Source organism: Echeneis naucrates, chromosome 4 (genome assembly GCF_900963305.1).
Source record: "Echeneis naucrates chromosome 4, fEcheNa1.1, whole genome shotgun sequence".
NCBI lineage: Eukaryota > Metazoa > Chordata > Actinopteri > Carangiformes > Echeneidae > Echeneis > Echeneis naucrates.
In genome coordinates this window covers 3,334,331-3,351,554 of record NC_042514.1, presented here as the reverse complement: position 1 = coordinate 3,351,554, position 17,224 = coordinate 3,334,331, and the positions used below count along the sequence as shown (strand labels likewise).

The 17,224-nt window shown below is 41.5% G+C and overlaps 2 protein-coding genes across 3 annotated transcripts; one reads left to right on the top strand and one right to left on the bottom strand.

The window, feature by feature from the left end:
- Positions 1-376: 376 nt before the first annotated feature.
- LOC115041712 (afadin- and alpha-actinin-binding protein) lies at positions 377-6,974 on the top strand. 2 transcript variants are annotated; one of them, XM_029499406.1, is made up of 14 exons: positions 377-471; positions 1,852-1,966; positions 2,327-2,481; positions 2,661-2,864; positions 3,049-3,159; positions 3,272-3,407; positions 3,513-3,588; positions 3,793-3,973; positions 4,172-4,319; positions 4,620-4,756; positions 4,978-5,151; positions 5,291-5,405; positions 5,562-5,712; positions 5,812-6,974. In XM_029499406.1, exons 2-14 carry the CDS (start codon positions 1,948-1,950, stop codon positions 5,957-5,959), a joined length of 1,755 nt encoding a protein of 584 aa, XP_029355266.1. In that variant the 5' UTR covers positions 377-471; positions 1,852-1,947; the 3' UTR covers positions 5,960-6,974. The 2 variants fall into 2 exon arrangements, with proteins under 2 accessions (XP_029355266.1, XP_029355267.1); XM_029499407.1 differs by lacking the exon at positions 377-471 and having other exon boundaries at positions 1,527-1,966.
- Positions 6,975-7,037: 63 nt separating this feature from the next.
- On the bottom strand, positions 7,038-16,137 carry LOC115041711 (vitellogenin-1-like). Its single transcript, XM_029499405.1, has 34 exons — positions 16,098-16,137; positions 15,576-15,596; positions 15,243-15,394; positions 14,913-15,164; positions 14,669-14,830; positions 14,443-14,591; positions 14,205-14,355; positions 13,972-14,129; positions 13,724-13,889; positions 13,517-13,642; positions 13,205-13,423; positions 12,905-13,122; positions 12,725-12,822; positions 12,233-12,357; positions 12,047-12,148; positions 11,848-11,967; positions 11,565-11,751; positions 11,141-11,234; positions 10,879-11,064; positions 10,649-10,790; positions 10,331-10,547; positions 9,824-10,251; positions 9,676-9,720; positions 9,506-9,586; positions 9,198-9,404; positions 8,956-9,098; positions 8,722-8,857; positions 8,509-8,632; positions 8,241-8,421; positions 8,056-8,150; positions 7,817-7,911; positions 7,518-7,683; positions 7,242-7,403; positions 7,038-7,147 (listed from the first exon to the last, which is right to left on the bottom strand). The coding sequence occupies exons 1-34, from the start codon at positions 16,135-16,137 to the stop codon at positions 7,038-7,040; spliced, it is 5,058 nt and encodes a 1,685-aa protein (XP_029355265.1).
- Positions 16,138-17,224: the final 1,087 nt, after the last annotated feature.

The following is a 17,224-nucleotide window of genomic DNA, read 5'->3' as shown; positions in this document are numbered from 1 at the left end:
AGATATTTTTGTTGAAGTTATTGTAATGCTACTTTTGATTGAGTCATAAAATCATGTAATATGATATTATGAGCTTTATTAACATAACACATGCTCACTAATGCGTCTCATCATCATTAAGAGGTTATTTTTTTAGGGGCCAGCTCAATATTTATTGTAACCTTACAATTATAATTTAAGTTGTGTATACTGTCACACAATAAATCATTTTTTAAGGTCTTTAAACAACAACATTAATAAAACAATAAAAAACGCTTGAATGCAGCCTGCTCTCAACAGCCAATCACATGCAGCCGTGATTGGTTGCTAGACAACGAGTCGGCCAATCAGCGGGTCGCTTGGTTTGCGTGCCGCTGCGGTGTGTTCGCAGTCATCCGGACAGACAAGCTTCGGGAGCCGCCGCCGCCGACGTCTGCTGTCTGCTGGAGGAAAACAGCAGTTTGGAAAGAAATCACCGACCTGAACCGTTCAGTAAGTAACGACAAACATTTCTGTTTCATCCGTTTGCTCCTTTTGCTTTTGACACTACTTCACCTGCTCAGCCTCCGTTGGGTCGACGGTTTGTTGACTGTTGTGGTTTTTTTTACAGCCACCGGCGGTTAACGTCACTTTTTAACACCGTTCACAGATCCTCAGTGTCGCTTTCGTCATTTTTTAATTCGCCCAAATAAACCATTTTTCTTTAATTTACTATGAATTTTCAACGCTGTCCTGGAACCAGAGCAGCATGAAGCTACACATCACAACTTCACTGTTTTCTGAATGAAGCTAACAAAGCAGCTGAAATAAAGCTAAAATAGTGTTGACAGCAGTTATTTCAGCTTTAGATGAGATGCTCATTTCAAATAGTGCCATTTAAAATACCAAGACAAACCTGGAAGTCTGTGTTTACAGACTTAAGGAAACTATGCAAAATATTTGTGGTGTTGTTGTGTTTCTGCTGGGATATAGCTACATGTGTTTCTAATATTTTGGCCACCTCCTTTTGAATCATAAAGTAGAGACTAAATATTGGAGCTCAAAACTGGAATAAACCTGTTTAAAGGTTGATCTTTTGCCATCAGCTGCATTGAAGCGTCTGACAAAACTGGTGTCTGGTGATCTTCAGCCCTCAGAAGTCCACAGAGAAGAGCTCTAAAAAGTCACATTACAGGCTGTTTCTGTATTAAAGTCTGAGAAATGAGTTGAAGGTTAACACCTGGTGGTCAGTCAGTCGAAGCAGGATCCAGGCGTGTTAAGCTTCGAGGCTGTAGGTTTGCCATCTGTCTCACCAGATTGTTTAAGTATCAGTGGAACCAAAAGGTAAGACTGAGCCTCAGCTTTTTCCTACACGTAAAATCTTCACAAAATGGTCTTCATTAGAAGATTACATCATTAAAAAAAGGAACGTGACTTCCTGACATGGGTTGTTGTAAATCTAAAATCTAAAAATATTTTCTCAAAGTGTTTCTGATTGTGCGGCTCTGCAGACACTTCACCATACTGTCTATTCTGGGATTAGTCTGATCAGCTGCTGATAAGAGCATTGCGATAAGATGCATGGTCTCGGCATGTAACCTGTTAAAATCCCTGCCTATTGTGACAATAGCGTCAAACAACAACAGCAACATTACAATAATAGATATAAGATATAGATATAAGACAAAGACATTAAGGGCTTTTTGAGAAAGACTGGTGACAGTGTATTCATTGTTTGGCCAATTTCCTGTGAGAGACAAATGAATTACCTCTTATGGATTTATTGATCCCACATTGTCATTTAACCTAATGCGTGTTTCCACTCCTCCTGTCCCAATGCCTTGTAATCCAGGCTTGCTGAATGGACTCTGCCAATCTGACCTTCTATTTCAGGAGCAGACTACGTAGGTGGATCTTGAGTTGAGCCATGTGAATCCTGCACATGCGGTAAATGATCCAGACACGTAGCCTGAAGGCTGCACTGCAACAATGCCAGAATCCTCCTTGGGTGAGTCTTCTCACATCTTTCAACATCACAATGTGAACACCAAGAGGGAGAGGTGTTGAGTTGTCGTTTGTTGTTTTCTGCAGAGAAAAACATTCATGTATTATCGTGGCAGAAACATGCAACATTCAGCAATGCTGTGCAACTTTTTAAATTTTATTTTGGCATCTTCATTAGTCACTTTAACTGAACCACAGAACTGCAGTGCGCTACCCTCAGTTGTTCTGAATGCTATTTTCACTTTTTGTGCCAAGAACAACTTATATCCTACAAGATTTTACATGAAGCGATTTCTTCATAACTCTACAACAAAGTAGCATTGATTTGTGACTTGCGTGTATTTGATGGACGTTTCTCTCCCAGAAGTCAAGGACATTCAGAGCAGCCCTGCTGAATGTAGAACACCCCCCTTGAGGCAGTTTAGCCAATCATCGCTGGCAGTGCACAGAAACTCCTACATGTTCAGCACCTTCTGCACGGAGCACAATGTGCAAGAATGTTTATCGCACATCAATCAGGTTGGTAACCTCACACACGTTTTTTATGCAGAAATAGCATAATTATCGATTTGCAAATGCTCATATCTAGTGGAGTAAGACGTGTACAATGTGGCTGCAGTCTCCTGAGTTTGATTCTGGCTGGGGACTGTTTATGGTGTTAAGCGAAGCCTAAGTGTGTCATGCTCTCACTGTTACAGGAAGTGTCATCTCTTGGCCTCCCACCAGTTTGGACCGAGTCGGCAGGCAGCTCAGAGCTTAATGTCGTGGCTGTGCTAAATTGCATGTATGACCTGGTTCAGCTGCATCGCCGGGGTGTCCGAAACCTAGAAAATATGGAAGTGGAGCAGCTTAGAGCAAGCAGCAATGTGGACTTCCTGCAGCTCACCAGCACCCGGCTAAAGGTAGAGCAACATTTAGTGCCCAGTGATTCCCTCATCATTATAATAAAATGACCTTAAAGCAAAAGTGTTTAGAGTTCCGCTTCATCTTAATGCCTCTAATTTATTCCTTTTTTACTTAAAATGAAGTAGCATTTTTCATTTCAGCAGTTTCGGTCATTATTATATTTTTATCATATTAATATAGGAGCAGCTTGAACTTTCCAAAAGAGAGAACACAGGACTCCTTGAGAAAGAACGGCAGTTACAGCAGAAAGTGAAAAGTTTGCAGAATTGTCTGAAAAATGAAAAAGAGGAGGTAATTTATTTTGTAGCACAAAAAAAAAACAACAACTGAATTACTCTGTGTATAACCATGACAGTTCAAACTGTGGTTTAAACAACAGCATGTTTAATTTCCCTCCTGACAGGTCCAAAAACTTCAGAACATAATTGCAAGTCGGGCAAGTCAGTATAACCATGAGATGAAAAGGAAGGAACGAGAATTTAATAAACTGAAAGAACGTCTGAATCAGCTTCTGGTTGACAAAAAGGAGAAGAAGCAAGGTGAAAAATCTTCATCCTTCTCCTGTACAGTTAGATATTGTAGCAGGCACCCGCTGATACTTTAGTTTCTTATTTCCTGTTTGTCTTCCTGTTGCTGCTTCAAAGCCATTGATGTATTAAACAGAATCGGAAGAGCTGATGGGAAGAGAAGTCTCTGGAAAACTGAAAAGACAGAGGCAAGGTGAGCTCAACACTTGTTTCAAATTAAATATTTAATTAGTAAAAAATATCCTTGCTTTGAATAAGTGCTTCTTAATTTGAACTAAGTTGAGGGTAAGATCTTTTGTCAGTATTTTTAGTGACGCACACTTCTTCCTGTAGAAATATGACTTTGCCAGGTTGTAATTGTTGAATTAAAACACAGAAGTATATTTCCCGTCTTCAGGCATGAAGGGGAGATGTACAAGACTCTGCTGAGTGACTACGACACCCGACAGAGGGAGCTGGTGCTGGAAAATGCAGAGCTGAGAAAAGTGTTGCAGCAGATGAAAAAAGACATAATGTCCATTTTAGGTTCAAGAAAAACAACTTCAAAAGCAGACAAACATGAAGATGGTTGCATACAGGTGAGAGCTAGTTTTCTTTTTTATTGCAAATAATTTAATCTAATATGTTTGTTTTGCTTTTTTCTCATACATTTTTAATTCCACTGTATGTTAATGTGCAGCTGAGACTCCTCGCCCTGTCTGTTATTTAGTCTGGTTGGCTTATTTGGCAGCTGCATCAACAGCTAAAATATCTATATGTATTTTAACCATGTCTAGGCTGATTCAGAGGAGGAGGAGGAAGTGTTTGATTCCAGTAAGGAAAGTGTGGAGCTGTATTGCGTCCACGCTCGGGAGAAGCTGACCAACAGTATTCGCCTCCAGTGGAGAAGGCTCAAGAGCCACGTAGAAAGACTGGACAGCCAAGGTCTTCACACTGAAACACAAAGTTTAATCTTGATAAAAGAAGGAATTCAATGTCCATCAAGAATTTCTGAGGATTTCAGATTTAGAGACAACACTTCCATTTCTAACGAAGAAAAAAGGAGTCTGGCAAAACAGAGTGAACTCATAGATGAAACTCTGAAGCAGAGTTTGCAATCTATACCCCATAAGAATGAAAGACAGAGCAAGCAGACCAAAGAGATATGATATATGAGAAGATGGATTAAAACATACGCATAAAGTTGTTGTTGTTTGTTTTTTTTTTTTTGTCTTCTTTGCGCAGCATCTGTGTCACAGATAGGTGACAGCAAAAACACAGATGCTGTTCCCAGAGAGATTCACATGGAGGAGATGGACAGACTAAAGCTGGAGATCCAGCAGTGCAAAGATTTCATCCAAACACAACAGCAGCTGCTGCAGGTACTCAATTTAAACTGAAATCTTTGATTACATTGTTTGGTCGCTTCATCATTCAGATTAAATTCTTATCAATGTTAACTATTATTAAGCTGTTACCAATTTGCAGCACGAGAGAACCAGAGTCCCCACATTGGAACTGGCTTTATTTGTAGGAGTAAGGACATTTTATAAATGGCTCCCTAATTAAATTGTGGTTGAACCAAATCTTCCTCCTCCTGTAGCAGCAGCTCAGCTCTCCGTGTGATGAAGAGACGGCGTCCCTGCTGAGCGACTGCTACATGTTGCAGGAGAAAGACCGTCTCAGAGAAGAGTGGAAGACTCTCGAGGAACAGAGGAAGAACTTTGAGAGGGAGAGGAGAAACTTCACAGAAGCAGCCATAAGACTGAGTCATGAGGTGAGATTTCTAAATCATATTTATTCCAAAGAAATTGGCATGGAATAAACAACAGGGAATGGAGGACTCATGTTTAACTGTGTTTTACTTTAAGAAGTGGACTGCTTTTGCAATGACTTGTATCTGGTTTCACTCACAGAGAAAAGCCTTTGAGGAGGATCGTGCGACATGGCTCAAACATCAGTTTCTGAACTTGAGTCCATTTTCAGAATCAAAGAAACTGATGTCAAAGTCGAAAAGTGCCTTTTTAATATGTGAGTCCCTCTTTAATCCTCAACTGATGACATCAAATTGATTCAGAGCAAGGACCCATTACTTCTCTTCACACTCACAAAACAAATGTTTTGATCTCACGTAGTTTAAAAGTTGCGCAGCTGTCACACGATTCAATAAGTTTTATATTATTCTAGCAGCGGAAACAGAGCCGAGTACAGCGTTGACTCCAGAAAAGCCCATCACATGCCCACATGAGACGGTCTCCCCTGCGCACAAATGTGTCCGGCTCGCATCACCACCTGCGACCGAGCTGCGTCGCACACATTGCCTCGCCCCAGATGACAGGTACAGCTTCTGTATTTGCACAGTGATTGCCGAAATATTAAAAATAACAAGATGATGAACGCCTCCTCCGACTCACTCTTTGTGAAATGTGACTTCCAGCTCAACCAAACCAAAGACAAAGTCTGAGCCTGCTGAGGATTCAGACGTCTTCTGTAATAGAAACGCTCCGGGTCAAAACAAACGGTGGAACAGCAGTCGAGAACAAAGCAGCCGCTCATTCGCTTGGGAAGAAAACAGCTCCATATGAAGCCAAAAGCCTTGAATGAGTCATCAGTTACTGATGATGTTTGGGATCGCAGAACTGTACCGGAAGAGTGAACACCAAACGGCTTTAAGATCGATTGTGAAATGATTAAATCGCTGTCAACAGTCGAAGCCAAACAGGAGTCGTGGTTCACTGCTGGTGTTCTGTCCTCTGTGTGACTGAGAAGATCAAAATGTTTCCCTCTAATAATTTTACTGCTAGATCACGTGATAAATCTATTTATTTATTTATGTTTCCAATCTTGTGAACATCTTAGTTTGGCAACCTTAGGTGTGTGCAACGAGAGATGTTGCTTGGCTGCTACTGCTGAAGTTACCAGTAACTTGGCATTTATATCTGTGATTTTCCAGTTATGTTACAATCATGTTAAATTGTCACAGAATGTAGATTTAATGCTGCTGTCTCTCGGGTGAAATATGTTAGTTTTTTTTTTTTTTTTTATAGAAATGTGGCAGACAGCATTGCTTTTTTGTAAATGTTGCAGCTACGTAGTGGGTCATGTGTGATGTTTCAGTTAAATGTAACACTAATGACATGATGTGTAGTGAGGTACACAACTTAAACTGTCAACATGAATGTTTTTATTTGGTTTTTTTTTTAAAGAATGTATTTATCTTAGTGGTTGAAAATAATTCTTACACCTTCTTACTGCCATGATGTATTCTAGACAAATCTTTTGTTCTTCAAACCTTCATCGTTGTTGAAACTTTTTTTTTATTATAGGTCTATTTTGGATAGAACTTTCTGACATCAGCAGCAGTGATCCTGTTTTTCTCATTATTCACTATCAAAACGGACAAGCAGAAGTTATGAACCAGTCATTTTGCATAAAGAAATGTTAATAGTTAAACATGATTTATTATTGAATATTGTCTTCATAAATTAACGTTTATACAACAAATAGATATTATTCAAATGAATCTCGCTGTTAGGATCTCTTTTGGTTCAATTGGCTGGTGGGACATCGAGGAACTTACAATAAATGCTTCCAACGCTGTACAGAATCTATTTTTAATTTTAAAATTCAGTTCCAACAAAAACCATTAAACTTGTGACGATGTTACAGAGAAGCACACTGAGCGGTGCAGCTGCAGGCCAGGTGAGCTTCTGCTGTTTCCCACAGGTCCACGCTGCTGTCGTAGATGTTTGGAAGACGGTCCTGGCGAGAATCTGCACAGGTGGAAGAAAGTGAGCAGTGAGGACTTTTTTGTTTGCACTGCATATACATGCTCTGTCATTTTAGATTTCTGTGTGGCAGCCTCACCGGCCGGTACGCAGTGGAAGCCGACGGTCACGGCTGTGGTCTTCACAGGGAAGCAGCCGGGCAGGCAGCGCAGCACAGGCTCAACAGAGAAGCATCTGGATTCTTGGCCGTGGACGTTCATCTGCTTCTCCATCTGAATAGATTCAAGCTTCATTCGGCACTCTGTGAGAGAAAGGTGTGGATGAGTGATGGATCTGACGGATTCAGGGCATCCGCACTTGAATTATTGTGTCAGATCAAAGTGAGATGAAAGATTTTGGTGCATTCGTGTCTCACCAGTGGTGTCTCTGCAGCTCTCAGCCGGCAGAACCCAGGAATGGGCGTAGCTGACTGCGTTCTTGGTCAAGCGTCCGCTGGGAGTGCGGTACTCCTGTCTGACTTCCCCATCAGCCCTTCCACACAGTCCACAAGTCTGTCCCTTCATCCAGTCCACAACTTTGACCTGTGTGCCAAGATCAGATCAGACAATACAGATCATCAGCTATGAGGTCAGAGTTTCAAGATGTGAATTTATCAGAATAATAATAATAATAATAATAATAATAATAATAATGCAAAGTTACTGTTCAGTTTACCTTCCATGAGTTCCTGTCAAAGTAGACTTCGTTGATACCGTGGCTGGGAGCAAACACAGAGATGCCTTCACCCTTTGGTCTTACCTGGATTTTAGCTGTAAGACAAAAAAATAAAAAATTAATATGCAGTACATGCCAGTGATCTGCCAAAATATCAGCCCTAACAGGACCAAGTAGAGAAAATTTATTGAACACTATGTATCTGGGATTTTGATTGAACAATGAGTGTGTCTATAGACCTGTTGGATGCTGGTATGGCAGGTTGAGGATCGGTATTTCCATTCCATTGACCTTCACAATCATATCGGTGTTTCTCGGGTACATGTCGATATCGCTGCAGGTTGCAGAAATGAAACGGTTATTTACTTTGTTTTTGGTCGGTTTGTGGTTGAAAATTACTCCATAACTTTTTAAACTCACTCACATGTCAGCAATCTTCACGTTGAGATGGTTCTGTTCAGTGTGATCTTTCTTCAGCAGCACCATGAATTTCAGCTCTTCTGTGCAATCCTGCGCCAGAACTTGGTAGCAGGACTGTGGCATCTCGTTCTTGTATTTCTTGTTGTTGAATGTGATCAGTGTGTCTCTTTTGAAACTGCATTCATCTGTGAAAACAAAACATCAAATTGGATAAATCTTCAGCGCAAAGTCAAAGTAATGGCCATCTGAATAATAAAGTCATGCACGTTTACCTGCCGCAGCTTTGGCTAACCAGTAGTGGACTTTGTCAGCGAGGTCATCGAAGGGTGTGAGGCCACTGATTTCCTCGAGTGGCAGAGTGATGGGAAGACGGAGAGCCAACTTGTAGACAGTACGCTGCAGGTGGCATAGTTAATAATTATTAGAATTTGTAAGTGATGTTAAAGTTAACATTCACATTTTTGTAAGAAGACAAGCGTTGATGCCTCTGGTGTTTTCCAAATTAAGTCGAGTGTCCTGTCAGATGTAGCGATCACAGTAAATGAGAGCTGGTTGGTGCTGTTTTTATCTTTTCCTTGAATCAATCCAGCCAGCAAATAAGCAGGAATGTAGCTATACAACCTATAAAAGAAATAACAAATATAATTATGCATGGTGTATACTGCTTGGAGTACACTGGCAGATTGCTCCAGGCATGTTTTGTACTTGTACTTGCGTACTTGTATGCGTAGTTCTTCAGGGCAGACGGGAGTTTGTTCCAGGCGAGCCTGAGGCGGGCCGCAGGACTGGGACCAACGAGACCGGTCTCGGCTGTGATCATGGTGTCATACTGCTTGCATTCAGCTCCCCAGGTTACTTTGGCCTTTGGTAAATGGTAGAGACGAAAACACCAGTGGTTTGAAGGGTAGTCCTTTAGAGGTGGTGTCATAAAGTCTATAAGATAAACAGGACCGAGTCTTACTGTGACTTTGTGCTTGCTCAGCAGAATGCCATCAGCGCAGAGCTTCCATTTGTTGTCAGCAGCCAAGGCAGCCAGAATGATCTGCAGTCTGGCAGCACTTCTGTCCAAGTAGGCAGACAGTTGGTATCCGATCATCTTGTGGTCGGCTCTGACGACACGGAAGATGATAGCAAGGGTAGCAGGAACTTCCTTGCCCAGGAACTTGCTCTGTGAAATCATGAAGGCTAACCTTTGTAAATACACCAACCCAACAAATGACTCAAAAGATGGGAGGGATTTTTTCCATCAAAATGGAATGGAATAGTCACCTTTCTGTAGATGGCCTCAAAACTGGAGGCGCTGCTTCTGCTCCTGGAAACTGCTGCCGAAGCGGGCTGAGACTTCACAACCTGTGACGATATTGTATTTAAGTGAAATTAATATGCTCAAAGTGCACCAGTGCATGGCTGATTGTGTTTGAAGCACCGTCTGAATGTACCTGTTTCTTGTGGTTCTTTTGGAACTTGTGGCGATTGATCACTCGCTGTAAGGAACAAATACGTTTTTTTCAGATTGCACTTACTGTGAATGTGCGCATTAATGTTCATACTTCCATACTGATCAGGTAAAATAAACTGACCCCTCACCTGTGAGATACGAGCACTGGAGCGAGAGGAACTCGAGCTTGCACTGAAGAGTGATGCCAGGCTTGATGCAGAGCTGGACCTGGATGACCTGCTGACAGATCTAGAGGAGCTGCTTCTACTTTTGCTTCTGCTGCTTCTGCTGCTACTGCTGCTACTGCTGCTACTGCTGCTACTGCTGCTGACACGAGATGAGGAGCTGGAAGAGGCAAACGAAGACCTGGATGCAAGACTTGAGCGTGAGCTGCTGGAACTGGAGGAGGACAAGGTAGCATTCATCAGACCAGGAGTCAGGATTTTCTGAAGCTTCATCAAGACCGGCCTTTCCTCAACAATTTCCTCACTCAGTGCGACTTCCTTAATGAGTTTCTCAGCAGCCTTTAGCCCAACTTGAATTTCAATCTCCACTCTCTCAATGGCCTCACCTTCAACTGAAAGTATCAACAGGTAATGCCATTAATACTTCCTCCAGGCATGCTGCTTCTACAGTGCCGGGCTGTCAACACTTACTTGATTTCAAAGAAACAGTAATAGAGTGCTTTCCGGCCATCTTGTAGAGGGCGATGTCTCTGAGGAAAGCAGAATTCTCAGTGGCGACCTTGACACAACTTTTCATTCCAATAGTATGAGCCTCCACACAATATTTCTTCTCAGACTTTGCTGCTTTGCGTCTTATCATGGGCTTGGTTGCTGCGACATCCTCATGCAGGATCTCAGAGGATCTCGACTGTAAAAGGAAAATATCAACTCTTGTAAATGCATGCTAATTTGGCCATATATACATATATACATATATACATATACATAAAAACATTGTTCAAAGCTCACCATACTAGCTTCAAAAGAAGAAGAAAACTTAGATTTCAAGAACTCCCTTGACGTGGCCTGTATGACTTGGGCAGGGACAATGGGAGTGATTTTCTCCATAGGAAGGTCCTCAATGTTTCTTGCCACAGCAAAAGTGTCGACACTTGAAGAAACAAGAATGTAACCATGTGGTCTCTGAAGATAGATGCTATTTCTGAACATGCAGAATGAGCTATAAACATTTTAATTACTGTACAGCCGCAATGTTTTCAGGATGGGAAACGGGAAGAGCTTCAAACTTGAAGTTCTGTTCTTTCATGTCAAATCTTGCCCTGAGTTTGGCGGGCAAAACGGAGTTGAGCTTGGCTCTTGATAGCATGGCAGCCTGGAGAATGGCAGTGTTTACCCCCATCACAGCAAAGGTGTTCACAGCAACGCTAGGACGAGAGGACATGTTGTTACATATCACAATGTGGCATTCATGTTAAATGTAGTAGTAAATGATGTAGCTACCTTGGTTTGATCTCAGTCTCAAGCTGCACATCTGTCTTCAGGAGGTGAGCGAGGTGGAAGTTGTCGGGCAGAGTTGGTGTTGTGGCGGCCTGGACTAAGACAACGAACAAATCAGTGTGTTAGACTACATAGATAATAGAGTCCTTTTAATATATTCTCTTTAATGCTATTTTTGTGAAAAGTAAGGACAATGTTCTCTTTTCTCCTTAAAAAAATCAAATTGTCATGAATCAGAATTGGCTTATATTGAATGGATGATAGTATTAGTTTTTGAAAGACGTGCTCAACAGTCTAAACGGCCAAAAAGTCTTCAGAAAGTACTCAGTGACTTTTTGAAGACGATGATCTTTAGGTGGACAATTAAACTGGGCTTTTTGTTTCATATAACAAATTAAACTGTAGATATTTCGTTTTGCTGACTTACTCTGGACGTTCGCAGCAGCCACAGCAGTGGTGTACAGACTGAGCTCCATTGGGAGACCAGCAACAGTGGGCAGGATGCGTCGCATCTCATTAATCAGCATTGGCTTAGTGAAGACGTAGGAAACACCAGACATCAGAGCCTTGACAGCGTCCCTTCCAAATGACTGAATAGATGGTGTGGTGGTGACCTGGGGGAGGAGAAGTGAGTGTGACTTTTTTGTCCTGCCGAACTGCTGCATGAAAGTGGTCTTTAGTTTAAGACGGTGAAAGACATAGAAACGTACTGCAATGGCCTGATCAATGAAAGCTTTGTCGATGTTGGCAAAGGCGATTTCTTGTCCGAGGAACTTGACAAAGACAGAAGCCAGAGGCGGCCGGTTGGGCATAGACCTCCACTGAGAGAGCTGTGGACAGAGGAAACCATGAGGTGATGCTGTATCATATTGGACTGTGATGGTTATCTGATGGACGTGAATCTCTTACAGCCTTAATGATGCGCTTCATCTTGGTGATCCTGTCAGTGCTGTCTATTATGGCAGGGTTTTTCAGAAGAGCCTCTTGAAGTCCCTCAGTTCTCACTCCAATCTACGACAGAATCCACGAGTTTAACCGATAACTTTCCAATGAGGGATTAAATATCTTAGAAGCCACGTTTTATTCGTCCTTCACCTCCAGAACATCAGCAGCAGCTCCAGCAAAGTAGGCGTTAGTCTTAGCCAGAATAGATCTGGGCATAATGGTGGCAGCGTCATTGATGTAGAAAGCACTGGCAGCAGCTCCGAGCATCAGAGGACCTGACAAGCAGCGACAATTAATCTGTAAATTCAAACTGTGACTAAAACAGAACAGAGACTAATGCACACGAGAAAAGTGGAATATAAGTAGCAATATTTGATCGTTCTTATTACTTTCATCTAATAATATAAATTTATATTTCTTAGGGAATCATCTGTTGTAATTGTGTGTAGCCATGCTGAGCAATTAAATAAACTGCTACTGATTTTAAAAGTTACTTAAAACATATAAAAAAAATCTGAGCCAAAAGAAATTTATTTTCTCAATTAAAAAGTGAATAAAATATTGAAATAATTTTCATATAACTCCATACAGCATTAAAAAAATGTTTCCTGTTGCGTTGCCCAAATGTGACACAGATCTTACTGTTGTAGATGTCGAAGTGAAGGGCTTTGCTGAAACGGGAGCTCAATCTGTCTAGTTTGGGACTCAAGATCTTGACAGCGATGTTGCAGGCCGCGGCGCTGCAGGGCATAAAAGAGCTGAATCAGCAAAAATCAATTCATAATAATGACTTCATGATGAAGGATCAGGAAGGACCCTTACACCGAGGCATGGATGGCGGCGGTGCTCCTGGTCAGGGACTTTATATGAGAATAGGTGAAGCTTGCGACCTGCAGATTTTCTTCTGTCTTCACAATGTTGGCGAGAGTTGTCACCAAACCCAAAGGAGGCCGCGTCTCAAACAGCACGATGCATGAAAGCATACGAAGCTCTGAGTGAAGATTCTTGTCCATGTAGAGTTGAAGAAGCAAATCTTGGACCTAAATCGGAAGAGTTTGCATCCTCAATATGGAGTTCTCTCAGTAAAATAATTTGAAACAGTCTTTGGTGTTGAGAGGTCACCATTCTGGGCTCCTTCTTTGCGATGTTCCTCAGGGCCAAGATGGCATCGGCGTGGACTCTCATGGGCAGAGACGTGGCTGCGGTTCCATGTATGGGCAGGATCTTTGTTATGGGCTTCAGGCTGGAAGGATGGCCGGTGTTACCCAAAACCTTCAAGAACAGGATGATGTCCTGGGGATCCTCCCGAGCGACAGCGTCTACGAGCAGCTGCTGGATGGGCTGTGGGAGAAAATGAGGAATTGATTCATCTTTCCTCGTTCAGAAATGTGCGGAAGATTTAGAAGTAAAATGTAAAGCACAAGGTTACTCTACCTTTATGAGTTCAGAAGGGCACACGGACTTCTCAGCACAGAACTTGAAAATCATCGTACCGTAGCCGAGGAAGACGATCTCCCGTAGAACTGGGCTCTTCAGTATTTTATTGTCGGCCGCCATGGTCTGGAAAAGAGCAACAACCCAAATTGTTTCACGGCTCCATTCTTATTACGAACAAATGATCTTCCAGCTAGATTTACTGACCTCAACCATCTTAATGACCTCAGTGTTTGCCGTGGCCATGTGGACAGATGCAATCAGAGCCTGAGCTGTTTCAGAAACGGTCAACTCATCAGCCATGAACTTCTCCTTGATGAATCTCAGAGCAGCAGGCGTTCCAATGACTGGAACGGCATCCAAAATCCACTGTCTGAAAGATTAAACTGTAGCGAGTGAATCTTTGTACAGATGTTTACTTATATCCTCTCCAATGTTCAAAGCCTATAAGTCACCTGTAGGCAGCTCTGCTCATGTACAGTCTCCAGATGCTTTGTATATCTTCAAATTGGGCTGCGCGGAAAACCTGAATGAGCTCCAAGAACTTAAGAGGAGCATCCTCGTGGACTCTCTCCACATTGTTGGTGACTAGATGATTCAAAATATCTACAATCTAAAAACAGGGACAAATGTGAAGTAGCAAATGGGACAGAGATTTCAAAGTTCTAACAACTTTTTTAAGAGATACCTGAGCCTGTGCATTGGTGATCTTGATGAGCTGAACGGGCGTCTGAAGAAGCTCAGTGGAGAACTCGTACTTCAGAGATCCGCGGGGGAGATACTGAGCCTGAATGGGTACAATAGGTTCCCGTTGAACCTCAAGGAAGACCAAGGTTTGCCTTGAAAGCAATATCTCAATTAATCTGCAGCTCTTTTAAACCCAAACACCGCCGTTATATAAAATCCCTCAGTATTTCACAGCATACTTGGTCTCCATCTGAGCAGCTCCGTTCATCTCGGTGAAAGGTGAGAATTGGATGAGCTCGTTGACGGCGGCCTCCAGGATCATGACGCCGTGAGGGACGGGCTTAAAGATGTAGTTGTATGCTGTTGCTCCTCTAAGGTTCTTTGAATCCTGTCAAGATGATGCACACAGTTGCCTGAGAATCGCTCGACAATCACACGCTCGATGCTGGATGGCTGTGAACGTACCTGCTGGCATTTTGCACACTTCTCAGTGTATACCAAGCCCATGTCCATCATGAGCTTCTCCTGGCAGTGGTTCAGGTCTCTGGTCTTTGTCAAAAGGATTCGCTCGGCCTTGTCGTCTTCAGTGATGGCATACATGGTCTTGCATGTGCCCTGAGCTCCAGCCTAACGATAAGAAGATACAGAGTTAGAGAGCGCCACCTTCCTGTGATAGATTAATATTCCCTCATGGAGGAGCTAGACAAACCTCCTGCAGCTCGTAGATGTTCTGTGTCTTCTTGATGTTGAGCTGAAGGATGTTCAGGATACCTCTGTAGATGTTCAGCACCAATGTTGAGACTCTCTCGGGGGCTAACATTTTACCAACGACCCCATTGGTGTACTCAAACTTGATTGGCGCCATGAACTCAGCTGCCAGTGCTGAAGTCAGCTTGGTCGCTGGGATTAAAGGATCCTTCGGCCAGACGCCGCTGTACTCAAAGAGCTCAGGCTCCACAACCTACAGGGTGCAAGTAACACTTATCGAAGGGCTTTTGAAATTTGGAACTACCTGCACGTGATTTCTCTGGATCTTTACCTTTAACATGTACATGTTTTCGCTTGTGGCGCTGATCATGACTTTACTGCTGATTTTGACCCCGGCTTTTGCCAAACCTTCGTCTGGCAGTCCGCCGAGGAGAAACGCCGTATATTTGTACACATAAGTTTTACCAGCAGCAAACTCTGGAGCTGTAAATTCACAGTTTCAGTCATTTGGAGGCGTTTTTATAACATCAAATGGACAAGAAATAGTTCAAAAACTTTAACAGATAGTGAAGAAGAAACAAATAAATAATATTATTTACTGTAGTTAAACTTTAGCTGAGGTGTGTTTAGTTACTTCATACATAAAAGAGGGACCTGAACTTACCCAGACTATGCGGCTGACCAGCTGAAATAAGATTAAAACTAAATCAACATCAATAATGTGTATAATAAATATTAATACATGAATAACAAAATAACAACAAAATAATGATCTTACCATTCAATAGTTTTAAAAATGTACAATTTTTTATTCAAAATTCTTTTTCTATATCTCTGTGACATTAAGCTACATTATCCTGCATATTGTATGATAAAAGCTTCCAATATTTGTTATAATCTGACTTTTAAAAACCCAAATATTAACTCACATGCAGCACACTGCCGAATATGGACTAAATGCCAAAACTCACTTTTACTTTTGTAAATAATGTTAAATACTATTTTTAAACTGAAACTGAATAACGTGATATCAATAAATCTAGAAAAAGACAAAAAAGTAGATTTTTGTCTTTAAAAAGTACCAACTTGAGTAAATTATTGTGAGTCATCAAAAGAATTGAGAGTCATTCCTGGATTTAGGCTGAAATCTGCAATTTAAAAAGTGAAAAAGTTTCCACCTACTCACCCACAAAGGCCAGAGTCAGGGCAAGAACGAGCGTTCTCATGGCTGATGGGGAAGTCTCCGTGAGAGGGCGATAACCGGCAGCCTTTTAAAGGGAGGATTTTTTTCTGTTGACTTTAGTCGGACAAAGATGGTATGAAAGTATGATGGGGGTGACGCTTTGTTGTATAGGGAGGGAACCAGCTTAGTTTGAGCTGGGAAGGGGCAACAGGGAGGGTGTCACTGAATGAACGGTTAGGATCACCTGACCTCGTTGTTCTCAAATACACAAAGTCAAATTCAAGAATCAAGTTTCGAAATGTTTGCTCTGAATTCATTTCATGCATATATTTAGGCCTTGTTTTCTCAGTCATCAGTCTTTACTCCAGCTAGAAATATTTAAACCTTTTCTGGCTGCTGGTCAGTGTTTTTATTTGCTAACATTTAGTTGTTATGAAACATAAGTTGTAAAGGACAGAACAGAAGTAAAATTATGTGTTTCGGCTTTCTTTGAGTTTTGGAAGCTGCAATATCTCTGAAGGGATGACAAATGACAAAAGGGTAATTTCCCGAAACATAATTTCTGTATTGATTTAACATTTTCTGAAGTCCATATTGTTGGCACTTACTGTCAAAGTTCACTCAAAAGGGCATCATGACTATGTGTGTTTGCTCTCTTTGTTTGTCAAGGTCAGGTTGACCACTGATTGTCTGACATTTCGCTGTGAAATGTTCACTGCTAGTTCATCATAAAATTAGGTGACTTCTGTTGCCAAATATTTACACAAAGTAGGTTTTTTTTTTTTTTTTTTTTTTGCTGATGATGTTGCAGCTCCAAGCATTAAATGTAATCGATGGTTACGTCAGTAAAACTCAAATGTCTATAATCATTCTTGTATCAAATTAGATAATAGAAATATTTTTGCTTTTGTGAAGGTCCCTGACTCTGGTATTGAATTATGCTGGTTCAGCCTGTAATTCAAAAAGTCTTAGTAACGTAATAATTTGAATCTTTTCTGCTGTGCTGTGAGGTGATGTTATGAAGCACTGAGGCATCATACCACCTAATTTCATTCCTCTTACTGATCAAATATATAAATAAGGTAATTTTATATCATTTGTTAATTGTGTATGAATATTGATTGGTTTTT